The sequence below is a fragment of the Petromyzon marinus genome, chromosome 52, assembly GCF_048934315.1.
Source record: "Petromyzon marinus isolate PM22_M1 ecotype Great Lakes invasive population chromosome 52, UKy_Petmar_22M1.pri1.0, whole genome shotgun sequence".
Lineage (NCBI taxonomy): Eukaryota > Metazoa > Chordata > Hyperoartia > Petromyzontiformes > Petromyzontidae > Petromyzon > Petromyzon marinus.
This window is the reverse complement of record NC_133718.1, coordinates 6,862,579-6,882,285: the sequence shown is the minus strand read 5'-3', so window position 1 is coordinate 6,882,285 and position 19,707 is coordinate 6,862,579. Positions and strand designations below refer to the sequence as shown.

Genomic DNA, 19,707 nt, shown 5'->3' with positions numbered 1-19,707 from the left:
TTTTCGCACATCGCCATCATGATCCCCACCAGGGTCAACAAAACGGGCACTGCTTTACAAGCTTCGCTCCCCGCCCCCTCCGCTCATTGGCCCTGCCATGAGAATGTGGAATTGCCACCACTTCCGGTTGGGGACTACCAACGCAGGCGAGGCGTCAAGCCGGAGCTTCGTTTGTGAGCGGCGCGACGGTGCTTTGTCTTCTTCTTCTTCGACTCGACGCTCGGGAAGGCGCGGCGGGGGGGGGGCGGAGGGAAGAGATGGAGAGAGCCCTATCTCGACGAGCTGTGAACCTGGGTAAAGAGGAGATTTCTATCCCCGGGGTGGGTGGGTTGGGGATTGGTGGCAGCGAATTTAGCGGCACGGAGCTCATCTCGCCGACGGGCGTGGAGGGGAGAGCCGCCCGCTAAACCCACCCCCCGAAGTATTCCGTGGAACCTCCGCGACCGATAACCTCCCCATCGCTGGAGGCTGTCGTGCGCTTAAGTGCTTGTTGTGGGTTCACTGCAGCCATCGCGGCCGGGTCACGCCGCCACCACCACCGCCGTCGCCACCACCCCCAATCACCACCACCCGCACCACGTACTCACCACCTATACCTGAGGCTGTGCACCGCAGGACCACCCCCCCCCCCACCCCCCTTAGTGAGCAGTGGAACTTCTTAGCCAGCGGCGGCCCTCTATACCCGCCCCCGGTGGGCAGTGAAAGACTTTCGGGGAGGGGGGTTTCAGGGGCACGCAGCCCGCGGTGTCAATACCACGCCGGAGAGATTCGTCGTGAGAGTGTGTCGGGGAAACGTCGGCGGCACAGTTCGGAGGCAAAATACACGCGCGCAGCACCCAACGTGAAACACCAACACACATCGCACCGACAAACGTTCCCGTTGCTCCCCTTCCCACTGCGCTCATCAGGCTCACTTCGCTTGCACGTGCGCAGCCCGTTCTGTCAAATCCGCTGCTGCTGCTGCTGCTGCATGACGGCCTCTTCAAGTCTGGGGGGGGGGGGGGGTCAAGGGGGGTCGTGGGAGGTCGTGGGGGTCGTTTGCCCACACCGTGCGCCACACTGGCCAGTGCTGATTGGTTGAAAGCTATCCGTGCAAAAAAACATATATCGCCGATGGAAACACACGGCCACAGGCGTCGCACAGCTAAGGGGAGCGGGAGGAGGATGACGGGAGTCAAGGAAGGGCGCTCTTGCCCAGAAGAGGGATGGGAGGTGATTGATGGACGAAGGTCCGGTGGGGGGGGGGGGGGAAGGGGGACGGACGGCGAGGCGGGAGAGCGATGAGCGCTGACGGATTAGTGCGACCCCTGCGATGTGGCCGGTTCGGGTCGGCAGAGCGCGCGGGGGTCTCATTCCCGATTCCCTGCCCACGAGGCCGTCGTGGGAACCGGCTAACTTGTGCGCACGCGTGTGGCCGGGTGGGGTGTCCGTGCCCGTGTGGGTGTTGCGGGGAGCGGTGGTGCAACGGTTAGCGCGCTGCGCGTGTATGCGAACCCGGCGTCCCCGAGTTCGATTTACTGCTCATGGCCAACACCAGTGACGATTCTAGGCTTTCCACCTTGGCCGGCGCAGCCCTACAACTGTCCCGTCCAGTGCTCGCCGAGTTGCATTCACTTCCGGTCGCTGAACCAATACGCTATGAAGTCACACTCATTACACGCGCAAAGTGCTTGCCACAAATTAACCACGATAGCTTGCTGATCTCGTCACGGAACATAAACCATCATCATCATCATTCTCGTAGAAGCAGCGGCTCTTGGCTGGTCACAGAACAAAGACGGTCACCGCATCGCGCGCTTGGAGATGCGCTTCTGGAACGCTCTTCCTTACGATATTAGGAAGCTACTGAGAGCCATGCACTTTTCAATCTCGACTGCAAACTCATTTCTTTAGAACTCCGATGAGCACGGTTGGCTACGTACGGTGCAAAAGAAGTTCAACATACAGTACATTTTGGCCTACTCTGTCACACTGGCTAGCCACCTTTGGAAGAGGTGGGAGCAACCCACAAATTTACCCCATCACGTGCGCCCAGCTGATCGGCTAACTGTGGGTGGGTGGACAGGGGGGCGAGGCAGTTGGGGTGCGTGGCAGTGGGGGGGGGGCAGTGGGGGGGCAGTGAGGGGGGCAGTTGGGGGGGGGCATTTCGACCACCGTGCCGGGAGATGGAACCGAACCAGCGACCCCCTGTATTGCAAGTCCGGCACGCTGCCCGATCATTTGCATGCACCACGGCCGCCAACCCTAACACGGGAGCGCAATGGGGGGCACAATCTTTGCGCGGTGATGCGAGCGAGCCGCCTACAGGCCCCCCCCCCTCCCACTTCGCAGCGTGCCTTTTGCGCGCTCTCGCACGCGCAAGGCAGTCCAGGGGAGCCTCAGAATGTTGTCGCTGAAGAAACGCGCACACGAGCGAAATCAGCTCCCGATTCACATCGGCACGAGGGCAAGACAAAGACAAATATCTCTCCGTGTAGCCTTAACCGATTGTTGGGGCAAGTGCTGTTAGCGAGCAGCGCCTATGAAGGCCAGCACAGCACACGCAGGGGTGGGGTGGCCAACACCACGCCCGGCCGCATTTGTCTCCAGAGTGGCGATCTTGACACATCGCACCAGGTACTAATTTGAGGCTGAGTCGACCTAGGGGAGGCCCAGGACCGGTTCAGATAATCGTCACTGGTGTTGGCCGCGAGCAGGAAGCGAACTCGGGTGGCCTGGTTCGTGGCGCAGCGTAGCGCTAACCGCTACACTACGGCTCCCCAGCTCCCGATTTACATCGGCACAATGGTACACACACACGGCCCACATTCCAATCAGGCGCCCAACTATCAAGTGGACGGCGTAATTGAAGAGCGCTTTTGCCACTTTCACGAGCGCGGTTTAAGATTTCTCGACACTGCCACCTGATGGCTTTTGAGGAAAGCCCTTTGTGAGTCTGGCCACGCTCGCGGCAGTGAACGTTATGAGCTCTTGGTCAGCGGCTGCGCCCGTCAGTTGAGTGGGTTTGGGCCATCGATTTAACCCCGCGGCTGCTGTGTCTAATTTAAATTAACGTGTCATTTGTCACAATTGAGTCTGCGCTCGGGTGCGCCTGTGTGTGTGTATATCGGCTGGCTGGAACGCACTGTCGACTCGTTGGTGGGACAAATTAATATTAGGTGGGTTATCTTGGCCACATTCTGGGGTGACCCACTAATTCGATGATGTACACAGATACATCAATATTGGTTTACGCGTGCGATAAACATTTCCCTGCCACTGCACGTGCGCCTCGAACCAATGTTCATATTTAAAATGAAAGTTTTGCAGTGTGCGCATGCAGACACACACACGCGTACAAGCGCACGCCCGCATACAACAACAACAACCGCCATTCGCCACTAAGTGACGGTGACGTCACCACGACGCTTGTGCCAGGCTGTGTGCACGTTGAGGACACGTGGCACTCACGCACATGTACGTGCACAACACAGGACAAATACTTACCCCCACAGAAATGCACAAACGCATACACACGGACCACGAACACTTGCCAACACAAACACAAAAAGACAAAGATCCCCCCTCCCCTATAGCCTGAACAGACTGTTGGGACAAGTGCTGTTAGCGAGCACCTATGAAGGGCCGGAACGGCACGCGAGGGGGTGATGTGGCCAGCACCACGCCCGGCCGCCTTTGTCTCCCTCGTGGCGATGTTTACCAGATACTTATTTGAGGCTGAGTCGACCTAGGGGAGGCGCAGGACGGGTTCAGATAATCGTCACCGGGTCGCTGGGTATGTAGCGCAGGGCGCTAACCGCTGCGCCACCGCTCCCCGCGAGCGAATCCACACGGGCGCCCACACAGACACACTTTACAAACTTTGTAGCACAGCGTGTAGCTTTACAAAAGCCACCTCGCTATCGATTTTTCACCTGCGATGTTCCAAGCCACCTCGAAAGCGTCAATTAAAGTCAAATTAGCGTCGCCTATCCGTGTGCTGCGGTGCATGGCGACTCCTGCGTCGATCGTCGCGACTTAATAACGTTGCCGCCGTCGTGGCCGGCTGGCTGGCATTGGCCTCTTCTTCCCTTCCTTCTGGCCCTCGTGAACATCGCGCGGCGAGGAGGGTGACGATGGCCTCGCGCGCCGTGGGGGTTACGGCGGCGTGTGCCGGCAAATCCGGTTGTGCTTGTTTAAGGTTGTTTGTGGTTTGTTTTAAGGATGCCTGAGAGTAAATAGAACAGAATGGGCCCACCATCACTGGCGCTGCGCTGCGTGTGTGTGTGTTGTCTGTGTTTGAGACAAAGGCGGCCGGGCGTGGTGCTGGCCACCCACATCCCTTCTCGTGTGCTGTGGCGGCCTTCATTGGTGCTGCTCGCTAACAGCACTTGCCCTCGCAGTGTGTTAAGGCTATACGGGGGGGGGAATTATTTTCTTTGTGTTTGCAACGTACGGTAGGGCAGTGTAGCGGTTAAAGCGCTGCCCTCTGAACCCGGCGACCCGAGTTCGATTATCGATCGCAGCCGCCACCGGTGGCGAATATCTCAACCGGTCCTGGGCCTCCCCTAGGTCAACTCAGCCTCAAATGAGTATCTGGTGCGGTGTGTAAACATCGCCACTGGGGAGACAAAGGCGGCCGGGCGGGCGTGGTGCTGGCCCACCCACCCACGCCCTCCAAAGCGGTGCTCGCTCACAGCACTTGCTCCAAAAAAATCTGTTAAGGCTATTTACGGGGGGGGGTAATCATCGTTGTCTATTCGTTCAAACAGAAGCGAGCGACCATTGATGAATGTGGCCTCATTGCCGCGGCGATGTTGGAGGGTTAGGCCGACGGAGGTCGATGCGAGGGACCTTGGACAACAATAGGATTGGCTTTAGGTGCGAATGCATGGGGTTTACCAACTCCAAGGCTTGGCTCTCCAACACACCGGTGTGGCTGTACTAGTAACGAATTGGCACGTTCTGTTTACGTGACAAACCTTACTAATTGGCTGTGTCGGGTGGTGGCGGGTTTACCGACACATTTATAGACTTACGCGATCTAGCCCAAAAAAAGCCTGTATTATGGACAACTCCGAGGGCCAACGACGCGTACGGTAAAACCTTGCGGATGTGTCCACCTAATATCATCCCACCTTCACGGGTGCCCGTGAGCACGTAAGGTGAGCACTGCGTGCACACGCGATCCCTCGTTGAGAGCGACAACTTTATCCCAATGTCTTCCACGCTACCCGGAGCCCCTTCTTCCCGTCTCCACGAAGCCGCCAGAGCACAAACGATCTGTCTGCGTCCCTGCAGTGAGCGGGCAAGGTCTTGCTGGCTGTGTCAGTGGCTTGGCGCAATTCATCTCGCACAAGGTGGGGTTGGGGTAGGGGGGAAGTCTGCGAAGGTTCCAACTCCCCCCGCCCCCCCCCCCCCGGGCACGGCATCGTAATCGGCCCCAATCATGGCAACCGTGGTCGATAAAATCAGCACTCGCTTTGCCGAGGTCACACGGTGACGGCTGTCGTATGGCGAGAGAGAGACAGGAGGAGGATGATGATGATGATGGCGACCGTTAAAAAGTTTGGATTTTTCACCGCCGGTTTTAATGCCCCCCCCCCATCTCTCCATCACCCCCCGCCGCCCCCCACAATCGGGACACAAAGAGCCGTGGCGCTTTCTCTCATGATCAGAGCCAACAACGACAACAACAACAACGACAACAACAACTAATATGTTTGACTCGACTTTCAAAAACAAAGCCAAACTTTTTTTTACAAGTAAAAAAGTTAATAATTAATCCGCTCGTTTTTTTTCTTTGCGGTTCACGAATGAATGTCACGCACGGGACCACACCTCGCAACGCACATTGCGAACTCGCTCAAAGGAAATGAATGAACGACGAACGAAGGAACCAACAACGGGTCATTCGCAAGCGAAACATCTCTACGAAGGAACTCGGCGCTGAACAATGACGCCGTTGTGGGCGCTCCGTGGGCTTAAAGGGGGCCGCGGATTGAGAAAATTCTCCGTTATATATTCGGCGTATGGAATAACACTGCACAAAGCACGCAATTAGTAACAATTTTAACTCGAGGCTGCTCCGTGCGTGTGCGTTGGGGGTGACGGGGTGAGGTGTGCGTGTGTGTGTGTTGAACTTCTTTCGCACCGCGCTTCGCTGCGAAGCCGGCGACGCGAGTTCGATTCACGCACACGGCCAGTCCCGAGTCGCTCCTAGGTCGACTCCGCCTCAAATGAGTACCCGGTGCGGTGTGTAAACATCGCCACCGGGGAGACAAAGACGGCCGGACATGGTGCTGGATACCACGCCCCTCGTGTGCCGTGCCGGCCTTCATAGGTGCTACTCGCTAGCAGCACTTGCTCTAACAGTCGGTCAAAGGCTACACGGGGGATCTTTGCCTTTGTGTGTTACTGTAAACAATGCATGTCTATACGTGTTCACACGCGCGTGTGTGCGTGTGTGTGTGTGTGCGCATGTGTGTGTGGTGTATGTGTATTCCTGTAACTATACATGCCTACGTGTGTGTATTCCTGTAACTATGTATGTCTATACGTGTTCACACGCGTGTGTGCGTGTGTGCGCATGTGTGTGTGGTGTGTGGTGTATGTGTATTCCTGTAACTATACATGCCTAAGTGTTCACACGCGCGTGTGTATTCCTGTAACTATGTATGTCTATACGTGTTCACACGCGCGTGTGTGTGTGTGTGTGCGCATGTGTGTGTGGTGTGTGGTGCATGTGTGTTCCTGTAACTATACATGCCTACGTGTTCACACGCGTGTGTGTATTCCTGTAACTATGCATGTCTATACGTGTGTGTATTCCTGTAACTATGTATGTCTATACGTTTTCACACGCGTGTGTGCGTGTGTGCGCATGTGTGTGTGGTGTGTGGTGCATGTGTGTTCCTGTAACTATACATGCCTACGTGTTCACACGCGTGTGTGTATTCCTGTAACTATGCATGTCTATACGTGTTCACACGCGTGTGCGTGTGGTGCGTGTGTGTGTGTACGCATGTGTGTGTGGTGTATGTGTATTCCTGTAACTATGCATGTCTATACGTGTTCACACGCGTGTGGTGCGCGTGTGTGCATGTGTGTGTGTGCGCATGTGTGTGTGGTGCATGTGTGTTCCTGTAACTATGCATGCCTACGTGTTCACATGGGTGTGTTACCATGTGTGTACGCGTGTGTTACCATGTGCGTGCGCGCGCGTGTACGTCCGCTTGACAGCCGAATGTGGACGTGCAGAGGGATATTTATACAATCTGACACGCTCAATGGCCTAATGAACGCCAATGGGTCCCATTCCTGCAGTTTCCTTGCCATTGCCCCGTCATTAAGAAAGAATTCAAACACTTCAGAGGTTTTCAGCAATTTTTTTTATACAAAAAGAAAAAAAGACACACATGCAGTGCAGTGCATCGGCGAGTAAATGCAGAACGCACGTGTGGGTCGCCTAGCATTAAAACTTCTGCTGAAACACTCCAGGATCATCTGTGGCTCCCTAGGTCATAAATGCATGTGTGTGGGGGGGGGCGGTGGTGTGCAGGAAGACAAAGGCGGCTGGGCGTGGTGCTGACCAACCATGCATTCGTGTGCCGTGTGCCTTCACAAACGCTCGCTATAATAGCACTTTGCCTAAAAGCCTGCCACGGCTATACGGGGGTTAGTCGTCTTTGTCTCTATGTGTGGGTCGACTCAGGCTTAAATGAGAACCTGGTAGCGGTCTCTTTAAAAAAAAAATCAGTCATTGGGGAGACAAAGACGGCCGGGCGAACCAACCCTTCCTTGCGTGCATCCTGCCGCTCTTAATAGATGCTCGCCAACTGCATATGCTCCAAGGGTCTATGCAGCGAAACTAAAGGCCCTTTGTCCATATGCATAGTCTATGCACGTGCTGTGTAGGGCCATACTATAGATACAGGGACTGAACGAGATTATAATCTGTTCGCCATATCGAATAGCCGGATAAAGTTACAGTGTGCTAAGAGACACAAATATACAAGGGAAAGCGTGTCCCCCCCCCCCCCCAATACCGTGGATTGGTATCCACACACACACTGCTAACATTCACCATCACAATAGATCTGTGTCTACAATAGAGATCAGACGTATAAACTGACCTTATTCATTTTACGCCCGCGCCAATAAGGTCCAGTGTTCTCAACGTAATGGTGGAAATTCGACGTTCCTATGGCGGGGATCAATGTGGCCACTTTCACACACCAAACGCGGGCATATGAAAAATAATCAATCAGCAATTGGCCAACCTCTTCCTTATTAGCACGCTGAGGCTTTCCTACCTCCAATACATTGAATAATTGATATTAAAACATCACTAGCAGTGTCCTGCTGAAAATAATCTCGAGACTCGGCGAGGCTTTTCCTGGGCAGCGCGCCACGGATACGTAACGGATCCGAGAGAACGTCCCCCCGTAGAGATGGAGCAATGAAATGGGCTCGTAACGCAGGTGGCTATAGGATTTGTGAGAGGTGGTGGCGGCGGCTTGCAGACAGAGGCCTTCATCATAGCAAGCGTAAGCATTGTTTAAAGTTACACACTTAAAATGCACACATACATGCACGTGTACATACATACAGTACATCTATCTATATATACCGACATAACAATTGCATAGCAATACATGTACGAGCGTGTAATTCAGTTCCAATTTCACATTATCGAGCGGCATATGTATTGCATTTAAAGTTAAAATTTGTCATCGCATACATCTACTTAATTATTTTACGCAGCTCTGACTGAAAAAAATTAAGCGCCTGGCAGTAAACATCGTCGCTATTATTATAATAGCGCTGTTATTATAATAGCGACCTCCAAGAACCACCCAGAGCTTGGAACAACACCGAAAACCACTGCGCGGCAAAGTTTGTTTCACTTTTTGCTGGGAGTTTACACAGCAAATCATCGCTTAATCCCCCGCTATTCAGAGTGCCCATTCACACGGAGTTCCGTGGGGCCCCGAGACTCAACGAGGGAGCAGCAGCAGCAGCAGCCGCCACACTCGATCGAGGACAACAAACACATCTGAGCCACGGCGTGGCGTGGTCCAGACACACCGGTGGCAGGCCCCGAGTCAACGGTGCAAATTCCACATTCCCACGGCGGGGATGGGGGTGGGCGGTCAAGTACATCCATCCCATAGAACCAACGACGGTGCCCGCAATCACTGTAGCACTTCGTCGATTACGGATGGGGTCGTTGAGTTTTGCCCTCCGAAGAGGGATTGAACTGAAGGTCTTCAGATCGTGAGCTCCAGCGCTCCGACCACGATGCCATCACCGGCCAGACGCCACCGTATGGACATAGCACAACGCTTACCACTGCAGTAAACCGCACGCACAACACAGACTGTGCAGTATATAAACACGTGGTGGTAGCTTGACAACTGTCACTGGCTGCGGGATTCAGCTACTATCCATCGGCTTCAGCGTCACACGGGTCCGCACGGGAGGCGAATTACTCGGTCCACCGACGACAGTGTTCGGCGCGAGGCTCCTGAGCAGCAGCAGCGGCATCAGCGAGGCTCCGGGCTGAGGCTGCCCGCTCCGTGACGCGCCCAGCCGCCCCCCCCCCCCACGTCGCTCCACGTCGCTCCACGCGCACGGGGGTCGTGGTGGGGAGCCACGTTCTGAAATTTAACTTTTCGTATTTTTCATCGCTGCAGGCAAAGAGAACTCGACTGCATTTGTGCGAAATTTCAACTCTCTCGCAACTTCTAGAACGTCACGAGAATCGACGTCGCTCACTCGGTGTATCAAGGGGGGGGGGGGGTCGGGCAAACCAAAATAGCAAGAAGCGATATTTTCTCTTCGAATTCGATCAACACTAAAAAAAAAATAAAACCCTCAACATTACAAGAGCCGAAATGTAACCTTAATACGTGAGACGGTGTGACTCCTTCATAACGAACGTCACAAAAGCCGGTTCCTTAAAGAAGCCGCATGCGGCCCCCCGGAAACGTATGTTGCCGACCCCTTGACCGGCCTTGCATGTACGAATTCTACGCGTCGAACGCTTCGAGAACATCACGAGAATCCGACGTCGCTCGCTCAGTCACGAACGTCAACCGGACGTTGGGTGGTGCAGCGGTGGTGCAGAGGCGCGGGACACTGCGCTCTCAACCAAAGCACCACGAGTTCGAGTCTCTGCCACGGCTGAGATCAGACATCACTCACCTACCCGCACTGACCAGCGTGGTCAAAACAACGCCCATGGCCGAAGCGGCGCGTGGTGGATGGAGTGAATTGACAAATGGCTGGAATTTACTCTGTTATTATTACAGAATATTGCAGATTATAAGGCGCACTTTTTTATCATGCATTCTAAAGCAAAGGTTAGGGGTGCGTCTTATACTCCGGTAGATGTGTGTGTGGGGGAATCGTTACGTCATTACCACTGTTTGTGTTATCGCTTCGCTTTTAGCATACAGCACTGATATACAATACCATGATGATGATGACGATGGTGAAGATTGTCATGATGAGCTACAGTGAACACAATCCTCCTCTAGACCAAACTGCCGCGGTGCAACAGTTGGCACGCAGATGGATGCATGATATGCACTCCCGCGGTTCATGTTGGAACTCTCTACAGGGCAGGCGAGGAGCGTAAATGGATGCCCGTTGGCACTCAATAGCGCAGCGCTCAGCCGCATGCTAAACGCATCCAGAGCTCCAACGTGGGTAGAGGCTCTGTACACACACAGAGACAGCAGTGGCTGTGTGTGTGTGGCTGTGTGTGTGTGGCTGTGTGTGTGCCACCATGGTTTCTATCGCTCTGTTCTCGCTCCGGATTATGAGACGCTCGGCAAAGTAAAAGACGCAGCCATGGAAAGGTCTAACGCGTGTCACATCAATAGAGTTCGACAAAAATGGTCTCGCACGTAAATACAACACCTATCGGGAGTGCGTCTTGTAATCCGGACAAAAAACATAACATAATGGGCTATTACTGAAAAATAACGGTGCAGTCTTTACCGTCGATGTATAAAGATCCATGCTACGAATCCCTTTGGTGATTTGCGCGCGTAAATAATTGTTTTTGCACAGCGTGAGCGCCAATGGCGGGGAATCGAACCGTGGGGAAATGGTCCGCGCGAAGTGGCTCAAGCAGCCTTCACGAACGAGACAGCGTGACTCGAAAAGGCAAAGAAAGACGCCTCTCAACCACGGTGACACAACACTGTCACGGAAGTAAAAGAGCACAGCCGAGCTGGTCAGGAGCCGCTACGTATACTGAGGACTGTAACTTCAGCCGGGGTCTGTCCGGATCGGCACACCACGTCCAGTGTACATCTTCCTTGTGGCGATGTATACTCGTTAGGTGCCGGGGAAATATTTGTTTGTATTTAGTGAAAATTTTAAGCATTTGCATATACACTACGCGTTTCCTTTGGATAAATAAATAAATAAAGCTTATACCGACGCGGCAATAATCCTGGATCCAGCACCTGCGGTTAATTCATCGCTCCATCTCCATGCCTGATGTCCTCTCGGACGGACGCGTTCCATTACTTGGCTATAATAATAATTGTACAGAAAGGGTAAAACCTATCCTTATATTAATAAAACTTCTTACAGGAGTTGCCGGTCATTCACCTAGGAAAGCCTCGCTGATTCTCAAGACTCGTTTTTCAGAAGGGTCCTTCTCTATCGATGGCTTGGGCCAAATCAATTAAGAGTTTGGCTTCGAGTGGAAGAAGACATCGTGTACCCAGGGAGGGATCACCACGCAAACCAGGACGGCAACACACACACAATGTACTTACACACAGACACACAAACACAACGTACTTACACACAGACACACAACGTAATTACACACAGACACACAAACAAAACGTACTTACGCACAGACACATACAACGTACTTACACACAGACACACACAAACACAACGTACTTACACACAGACACACAAACACAACGTACTTACACACAGACACACAACGTACTTACACACGGCAACACACACAAACAACGTACTTACACACAGACACACAAACACAACGTACTAACACACAGACACACAACGTACTTACACACGGCAACACACACAAACAACGTACTTACACACAGACACACACAACGTACTTGCACACAGACACACACACAACGTACTTACACACGGCAACACACACACACAACGTACTTACACACACACAAATGCAACGCACTTACACACGGCAACACACACACACGACGTACGTACGCACGGAAACACGCGTGCAACATACCCACGCAAATTAATTGCGTACAGCGCGATAATTTACTGCAATGAACGGCACGATTATAAGTTGCTGGAAGTAGTTTTTTTTTGTATCATGGGTTCCTTTCTCTGCTTGGCCACCACGCAGCCCAGGATAGCCCCCAGGGTGGTCCACCCATCCGAGAACCAATCACCAGGCTGAGCCCTGCTCAGCTTCCGAGATGGGGCGCGCATTCAAAGGTGTGACGTTGGTCCCAAGCGATTGGAATTCACGGCGCAATCCACAAACCCTCTCTCCTCCTCCTCCCGCTTAACATGCCCCGGCTGGCTGATGCAAACTTCTATCAATTGCACAATAGCACAGACAATTATACGCCCAGTGGGTTGTGTTATGTTGCAAGCCTATAATTAACTGGGAAATACGCGCGCGCGCGCTCACACTCCCTTACATAGATTTGCAATGCAAGCTAGAGACTACACTATCCGCACTTTCAATCTGATGTGACCCATTGATCATCACTGTGCACAGGAAAAGGCAGTTGGCATCCGTTGACGAGTTTAAGCCAGTTGCGGAAAATTCCACATTCCTCGCGCGACGATTCTTGCCGTCTTCCCGACAAACGTGGGTCGATGATGTTTCACTCTTTCAACCGCGGGATAATGAGAGCCAGCCTCTTCTTCATCTCTGACGAGTCTACAACAGCTCTTAAGACAATGGGATAAGAGAGACTTCAATACTGCCAATGCTCGCTGTGCGTAAGATGCACCCTCGTTTCAGCACGGGCATTAAAAATGTCATGTTTTTGTTTTCGTTCACAACAACAGCTGCGTGACATGCTCTTCACTATAACGGGGATCGTTGCACATGAGTTAAAGATTGCTGCTGGATGGGACAATCCAGCATGTCTGATGATGATGATGATTAAAGGACGCATAATGTGCCCATACTTAGACACACACAGCACTTTAGACGCTCGGCACTTATACGAACACATGCACGTGTGTGCACCTATGCAAAGCATACATTGGCTTTTCACGTCTGGATATACAGGTATGTATATGTAACGTAATTCATGCGCGTGCATCGTTGAGTCGACACAAGTGCGTTATACATGAATGCATATTGTATTCGACATGCGCATACGTGCCGCGTATATAACACATTGTTTATACATGCACGCGTGTGTTATTGGCCAATCCATGTTACGTATGGATTCTCATGTGTTACACATTGTTCACGTACACGCGCCAAGTCGATGCGGTATATGTGCAGTTATAGAGGCGGACACCAGCACCGCACGGTGATGATGTTTAGCCCCAATATCTAAGTGATGCAATGCGCCTCAAAGTCTCTGCGCATCACGGCTGATGTTGATGATGATTCCACATCAGTGACTGAAATAGTGATTTAAACATAAGACTCCCGTGCATATATGTGTGCACACGAGGACTACTGTACGTGCATACATCAACCTATGGTGCCCGGTAAAAAAAACACGTGCGTGCACAGTAAACTCTGAGTGCAAGCGTGCACTTGCAGGAGATACATGTCACCCTCGTTCTGTTTATTGTGCAAGTATGATGCACTATACAGTATTTGAAAAATCTAGAGAGCAACAATGCATTCGTCACTTATTATGATGGGAGGGTCGAGCGTGGAGCGGTGGCGCAGTGGTTAGCGCGCTACGCCTCGGTCACGGATTTACACCGGACCCTGGAACCAACTCGCACTGGCACCAAACGTGGTGAAGTATGGTCAAACAACAAAGACAAACGCGGCGTGGGTGGAAGAATTCATCCAAGCGGTGGGTTGATAAAAGGATCGTAAACAATAAACGGTGCATTCAATGTGCACACGATACTCCATGGTATTTAAATAGGCGTGTACAGCGGCAGGCAATGATACACTAATTGCGAGGTTATTACGTTTTATGAACCATACTTTATTATGTTGAGGCTTGCACGCTAACGAAACGCGCACCACCACCACCCCCCACCCCACCAACACGAGCAGCAGACAAAGGCGCTCACTGTCCATTGCCCTCGCGATCCGCTCATCGTTGTGTGCGCGAAAGCTGTCTGCGAGCACCTATTAAGAGCATACGCGACGCAGTTCACACACGCCCGCTTCAACACAAGGCTCGCCGCACCGCGGTGCAGCCTCGACAGACTTTGGGTGGGCAAGTCCTAATGTCGAAGGCAGACGCGGCAAGCGAGGGTAGCCGGCACACAAAACACGCCCCGGGCCACCTCCGTCTCCCCAGAACCAACGCACCAGGCACTGGCTCGAGGCTAAGTCGACCTAGGGGAGGCCCATCGCCGGGTTCAAACACAAACACACAAAAAAAAAACCCCACAAAAATCTTCACCGGTGTTGGCCGTGCGCGTGGGCACCGAAGTCGATCCGCCTGGGTCCGGGAGACGCAGCCGCGCGAACCGGCGCCGATTGCACCGCGCCACCGCTGCCCGCGCGCTCTTCAACGCGACTCACGCGCAGAGCCCCCCCCCCCCCAGTTTTAAACCCTCGCGATTTGCGAGCGCCTATTTAACTCGAGTTGCGCACTCAACTCAGCGGGGCCACTCAACCACACACTAAGAAAACAAAGACCCCCCCCCCCGCATAGCCTTGACAGACTGTTGGGGCAAGTGCTGTTAGCGAGCAGCACCTATGAAGTCCGGCACGGCACATCAGGGGGTGGGGTGGACAACACCACGCCCGGCCACCTTTGTCTCCCCTGTGCCGATGTATTTACACACCGCTCGGGTAACTCTCGCGCACTCACGCCGAGTCGAGCTCCATCAACCGCGCATCCTCCAACGCGAAGTCTGCGAGCACCTATTAAGGGCGCACCACTCAGCAAGGCACTCGACTCAGTGGGGCACTTAACTTCAACCACTCGCGCCAAGCCCAGCTTCATCAACCTCGCATCCTCTACCCCGAGTCGTGGGGGTGAGTGCTATCTGCGAGCACCTATTAAGGACGCAACCCCCGCCCCAACGCGACTCACTCATTCAAGTCAGACGCTTCGCTCGCTCCGAGACGACTCACCTGGGGTTGCTGCTGTTCCAGTACACCGAATGTCTCGCTCCCCCGGCTGTCCCGCTGCCTATGACAGCCGCCCACATCCACACGAGAATGAGCCACATGTCGAGAGGCGACGAGGAAGGGACTCGTCGTGCGGGCAACAACAGGAGCAGGAGCAGCAGCAGGAGTTGTCGTAGAAACTGGAGGGGGTTTTCTTTTTCAAAGGCGAGAGGGGGGAAATCTCAGCAAGCCCGAGAGTTTATTGGCTACTTTCGCCGCTGGTCTGTTGTTGTTGTTGATGACGGCGACGACGATGATGCTGCTGCTGTTGATGATGTTGCTGTTGCATATATAGCAATTTAACAACAGCAGATGTTTAAAGTCCCAGCTGTTGTATTCGCTCAAACCACCGCCCTGCACACCGCTATTTGACAGAAAAAAATATATAACGTTTAAAATAGAACAAAAAAAGTATATGCCAGCTATCTTTACAGCTGAGTTAATCCAGCATCGAGAGACCAAGACGCGCTGGACTTTGTTTTGTTTTTGTTAAATCTTTATATTCGTCCTTGTCGGTTTCGTAGTCGTGGTGCGCGCGTTGCAGTTTACAGCAGCGTAGCCGAGGCAGTGTGAGAGCAAGCCAAGTAAGTTGTGTCTCTCTCTTTCTCCCTGTTACTGAGTGGCGGGGGTAGCGGTGAGAGAGAGCGAGCGAGAGCAGAGAGAGAGAGAGAGACGAAGACGAGAAGCCCGGGGCCGCCTTTGTTGAAGAGGACACAAGCCCCTTGGACACACTCTGCACGCGTGGTCGTGCACGCCTCTCGCCTGCACGGAGCGACTGAGCCACTCTGCGCACGTGTCCCGCGGCCCCCGCAAACGCCGGCGCCGGCGCCCCTCACCCCATTGGACGGCGCTCGCGGGCCCGTTGGGCGTGGCCTACGGGTGGGGAGAGCTGAGTCGTGATTGGCTGCAGAGATGGGGTGGGTGGGTGAGTGGGGAGGGGTGGTGCAGCGGTTAGCGCGCTGCGCTACGAACCTGGCAACCCGGGTTCGATTCCCGCTCACGGCCAACACCGGTGACGATTATTTGAGCCGGTCGTGGGCCTCCCCTACGTCGACTCGGCCTCAAATGAGTAGCTGGTGCGGTGCGTAAACATCGCCGCTGGGGAGACAAAGGCGGCCGGGCGTTGTGTGCTGTGCAGGTTTTTATAGGTGCTCGCTTACAGCACTTGCCCCTAAAGTCTACAAAGGCTATTCGGAGGATATTTGTCTTTTTTTGCGGTAGTGTAGCGGTAAGCGCTACGCTTCGCTACGAACCCGACGTCCAGAGTTCGATTCCCGCTCACGGCCAACACCGGTGACGATTATTTCAACCGGTCCTGGGCCTCCTCTAGGTCGACTCAGCCTCAAATGAGTACCCAGTGCGGTGTGTAGTAAACATCGCCACTGGGGAGACAAAGGCGGCCGGGCGTGGTGTTGGCCACACACCCCCTCGTGCGCCGTGTCGGCCTTCATAAGTGCCGGCCAACAGCACTTGCCCCAACAGTCTGTCACAGGCTATACGGGGGATCTTTGTCTTTGGGTGAGGAGTGAGGGAGGGGGAGATGAGAGTGGCGAGCGTTTAGAACTTCATTGAAATTGTTGTATTGTGATGAAAGGCCCATTGCATGAAACGTCGCCTGTTGCATTTATATATGTTGTGCTTTTGATTTAAAGCTTTCGTGACTGCAGGGATTCATATTCTTGGTTCTTTCGGTAAAGTCACGTAGAAGGGAAACAATAGAATAATAAAAATATTAAATAAATAAAAATATTGCTTTTTATTTTTATTATTTTATTGTTTCCCTTCTACGTGACTTTACCGAAAGAACCAAGAATATGTTGTGCTTGTAAAGCCGCAAACACACGCACGCACACACACTGTTACTGACGAATATGTTGAATTTGTGCTGTTGTTGCTGTGTTATTGAAAATGGTTAAGGGTTTGACTTGAGTTACCTTTGATATAGGAGGTGTGGGAACTCTAAACAATTAGCGAGGGAGTCCTGGGCAAAGATACATTTATAATAAGCCTACCGCATTACGAGACACACCCACAACTTTTGCATACAATGCATGTTAAAGGGCGTCTTATGATCCGAAGAGTACGGTACACGGATTATATTGTGTAAGTAAAAAAAAAATAACATGTGTCTGACTTATGCGAGAAAATTAACAGAGGATCGTGATACGAAATGTCTTTGTCATTGCACTGCTGTATGAGGGCATTACACACGGCCGTGGCGATCGTAAGGGGTTGTTTGTGTTATACTTCACTACGCTGGTAAGTAGTGCAGGTTTAGTGAAGGAGGGATGCGGGATAGACGATCCGTCCAGGCATCACTCGCCACTGCTCTAAACCGTGGCTGGGGATCTAACATAGGTGACTGGCTCACAGCGTAGTGCGCTAACCACTGCGCCACCGCTCACCGCCAAAGATAAATATAACGGAATAATAGTTAATGTTATTACGGAGTATATGTAATATTAAATAAATGTTTTTTCTTAGAGTTTTATGAAAAATACACGATTAGCACGGTTGGCTACGTACGGTGCGAAAGAAGTTCAATGGATATACATGCCTAACGTTTGAAGAAAATTTACAATTAAATTATTGGTTTCTTATGTCAGGGAAATAATAAGTTTGAGCATGTTTTTAAAAGTATTACCTTATTAAAATAGCTTTGCTATGACATTTCATTCATGTAATAATTATGATTAGTCAGTGCCTGCAATTAATTAAAATGCAATTTGGTATTTCTTTATAATTCAAAGAAAAAATGCATTTAAAACTAAGGGCAAATATTACTTTTTAAAGTAGAAAAAAATCCAATGTAGACTGCATACCTATGGCGGTGCGAACTGTAAGTGGAAACATTGTAAAACAAAAATAACATTAGTCTCTCTAAGAAAAAGTATATATTTGCAGTACATATACACACACCGTATTTATTTTTCCAATATTAAGAAAGTAATACAAACACCTAGATAACTTTTACCAATCTACAACGGTTCGGGGATAAAACAAACAACCCCTACTCCGGAAGTAATCAATCACAGCCCGCTGTCAATCCACTGCTGGATATGAAGGCCTCTGCTCAATTGCACGCCGCGCCGGTCACGGGGTTCGTTGTTTGGCCATACTTCACCACTCTGGTTAGCGCGGATCAAGTGAAGAAAGAATTGTTGCTCGGTACCATTTCTCTAGAGAGCTTGAAAGATAATTTGTGCATAGTTTACACGGCAAGTCTGTACGTTTCTTTTTCAGGGTTCTGCATGGTCTGTTGTGAATAAATACAAAAATATTTTATTTTTTATATACCTTCTAAGGCTCTTGGCCGCGTTTATTTAGCTGTTAGCAGTGCGGCTCGTGGAGAGATGTGAACTAGTCTGTGAAATATTCTGGCAGAGTTATGAGTGGAAATAATACATGGTGTATACAGCAAGAAAGAGACAGATAATTTAGCCGATGACTTTTCCCACCTGCAACAATATAGGTCCCTTGGCAAAAATACTATATATACTGCAGTTAATATATACAGTCTATAATGTGGAAACGTTTATATAGTCTCTCAGAGTAGTATTTTTCTTCTGTAACAAGCATACTTTTTTGTGCAAAGGGAAAAAAAACACACTTTAACTGAAGTTGAAATATTAAACGCATTTTCTGTGAAGCCAGCTCAAGTTTAATTAATGCGCTGCGTGCGTTAATTGGCGTGGTGTTCCTTGAAAATAATTATAACCCGTACGCTTCAATTTACAAAAAGCGTTTACAAATTGGGTATGAAATGAGTGCGGAGCTGAAAAATGTAAAAAAAAATCCGGGTTTTATTAAATTCTCACGCTTTTGAGTTAAAAAATCAGAGCGCTTGGCAAAAGCATACATATATAAATAAGCATCCTCTGAAAGCCCCTGCATCATTTGTACAGGCTTGATTGGGAATGATGTGCACATTTTCTCCGGAACAAACCGGCACTCGTACATGCGAATGTGGAATTACCACAAATGGCTCAGGGGCCACCAACGTGACAATTTACTTATCGGTTACGTTTTGTCAAAGCACTGCTCTGGAAAGCCAATCGACGAATGGACTAAACGTTTGGAGTATTTGGCTGCTATAAAAGTCCACGCGATGATAAGCCACTTTGTTGAGCTATATCAATTGTGGCCAGGTCGCTTCTGAAAAGAGCTGTGCAGATTAGTGGGCCTGACCCGGTAAAATATAAAAAAAAGTTTCGTTTAGTTTCGTATCAATGCGTGGAGTCACGGTGGAGTTCTGGCTAATACGTGCCTCTCCATTACTCGTTTGATTAAACATCATGATCATCATCATTGGCCATCATTAATCGACTGCTGGACGAAAGCTCCCCCAGGCCGTAGCCATGCCTAGCACCTGCAAACGAGCCGGTCTCGTCGCTCCATCTCCG

The 19,707-nt window shown here is 51.5% G+C and overlaps 1 protein-coding gene across 2 annotated transcripts in view; it reads right to left on the bottom strand.

Moving 5' to 3' along the window:
- Positions 1-16,130, bottom strand: part of LOC116953476 (ephrin-A5-like) — a 186,921-nt gene extending 170,791 nt beyond the window's left edge. For both annotated transcript variants that reach the window (XM_032973707.2, XM_032973709.2), the window contains exon 1: positions 15,269-16,130. In XM_032973707.2, coding sequence (XP_032829598.1) covers positions 15,269-15,366 — 98 coding nt within the window. In that variant the 5' untranslated portion in view covers positions 15,367-16,130. The remainder of the gene's footprint in view (positions 1-15,268) is intronic.
- Between the last annotated feature and the right edge of the window lie 3,577 nt (positions 16,131-19,707).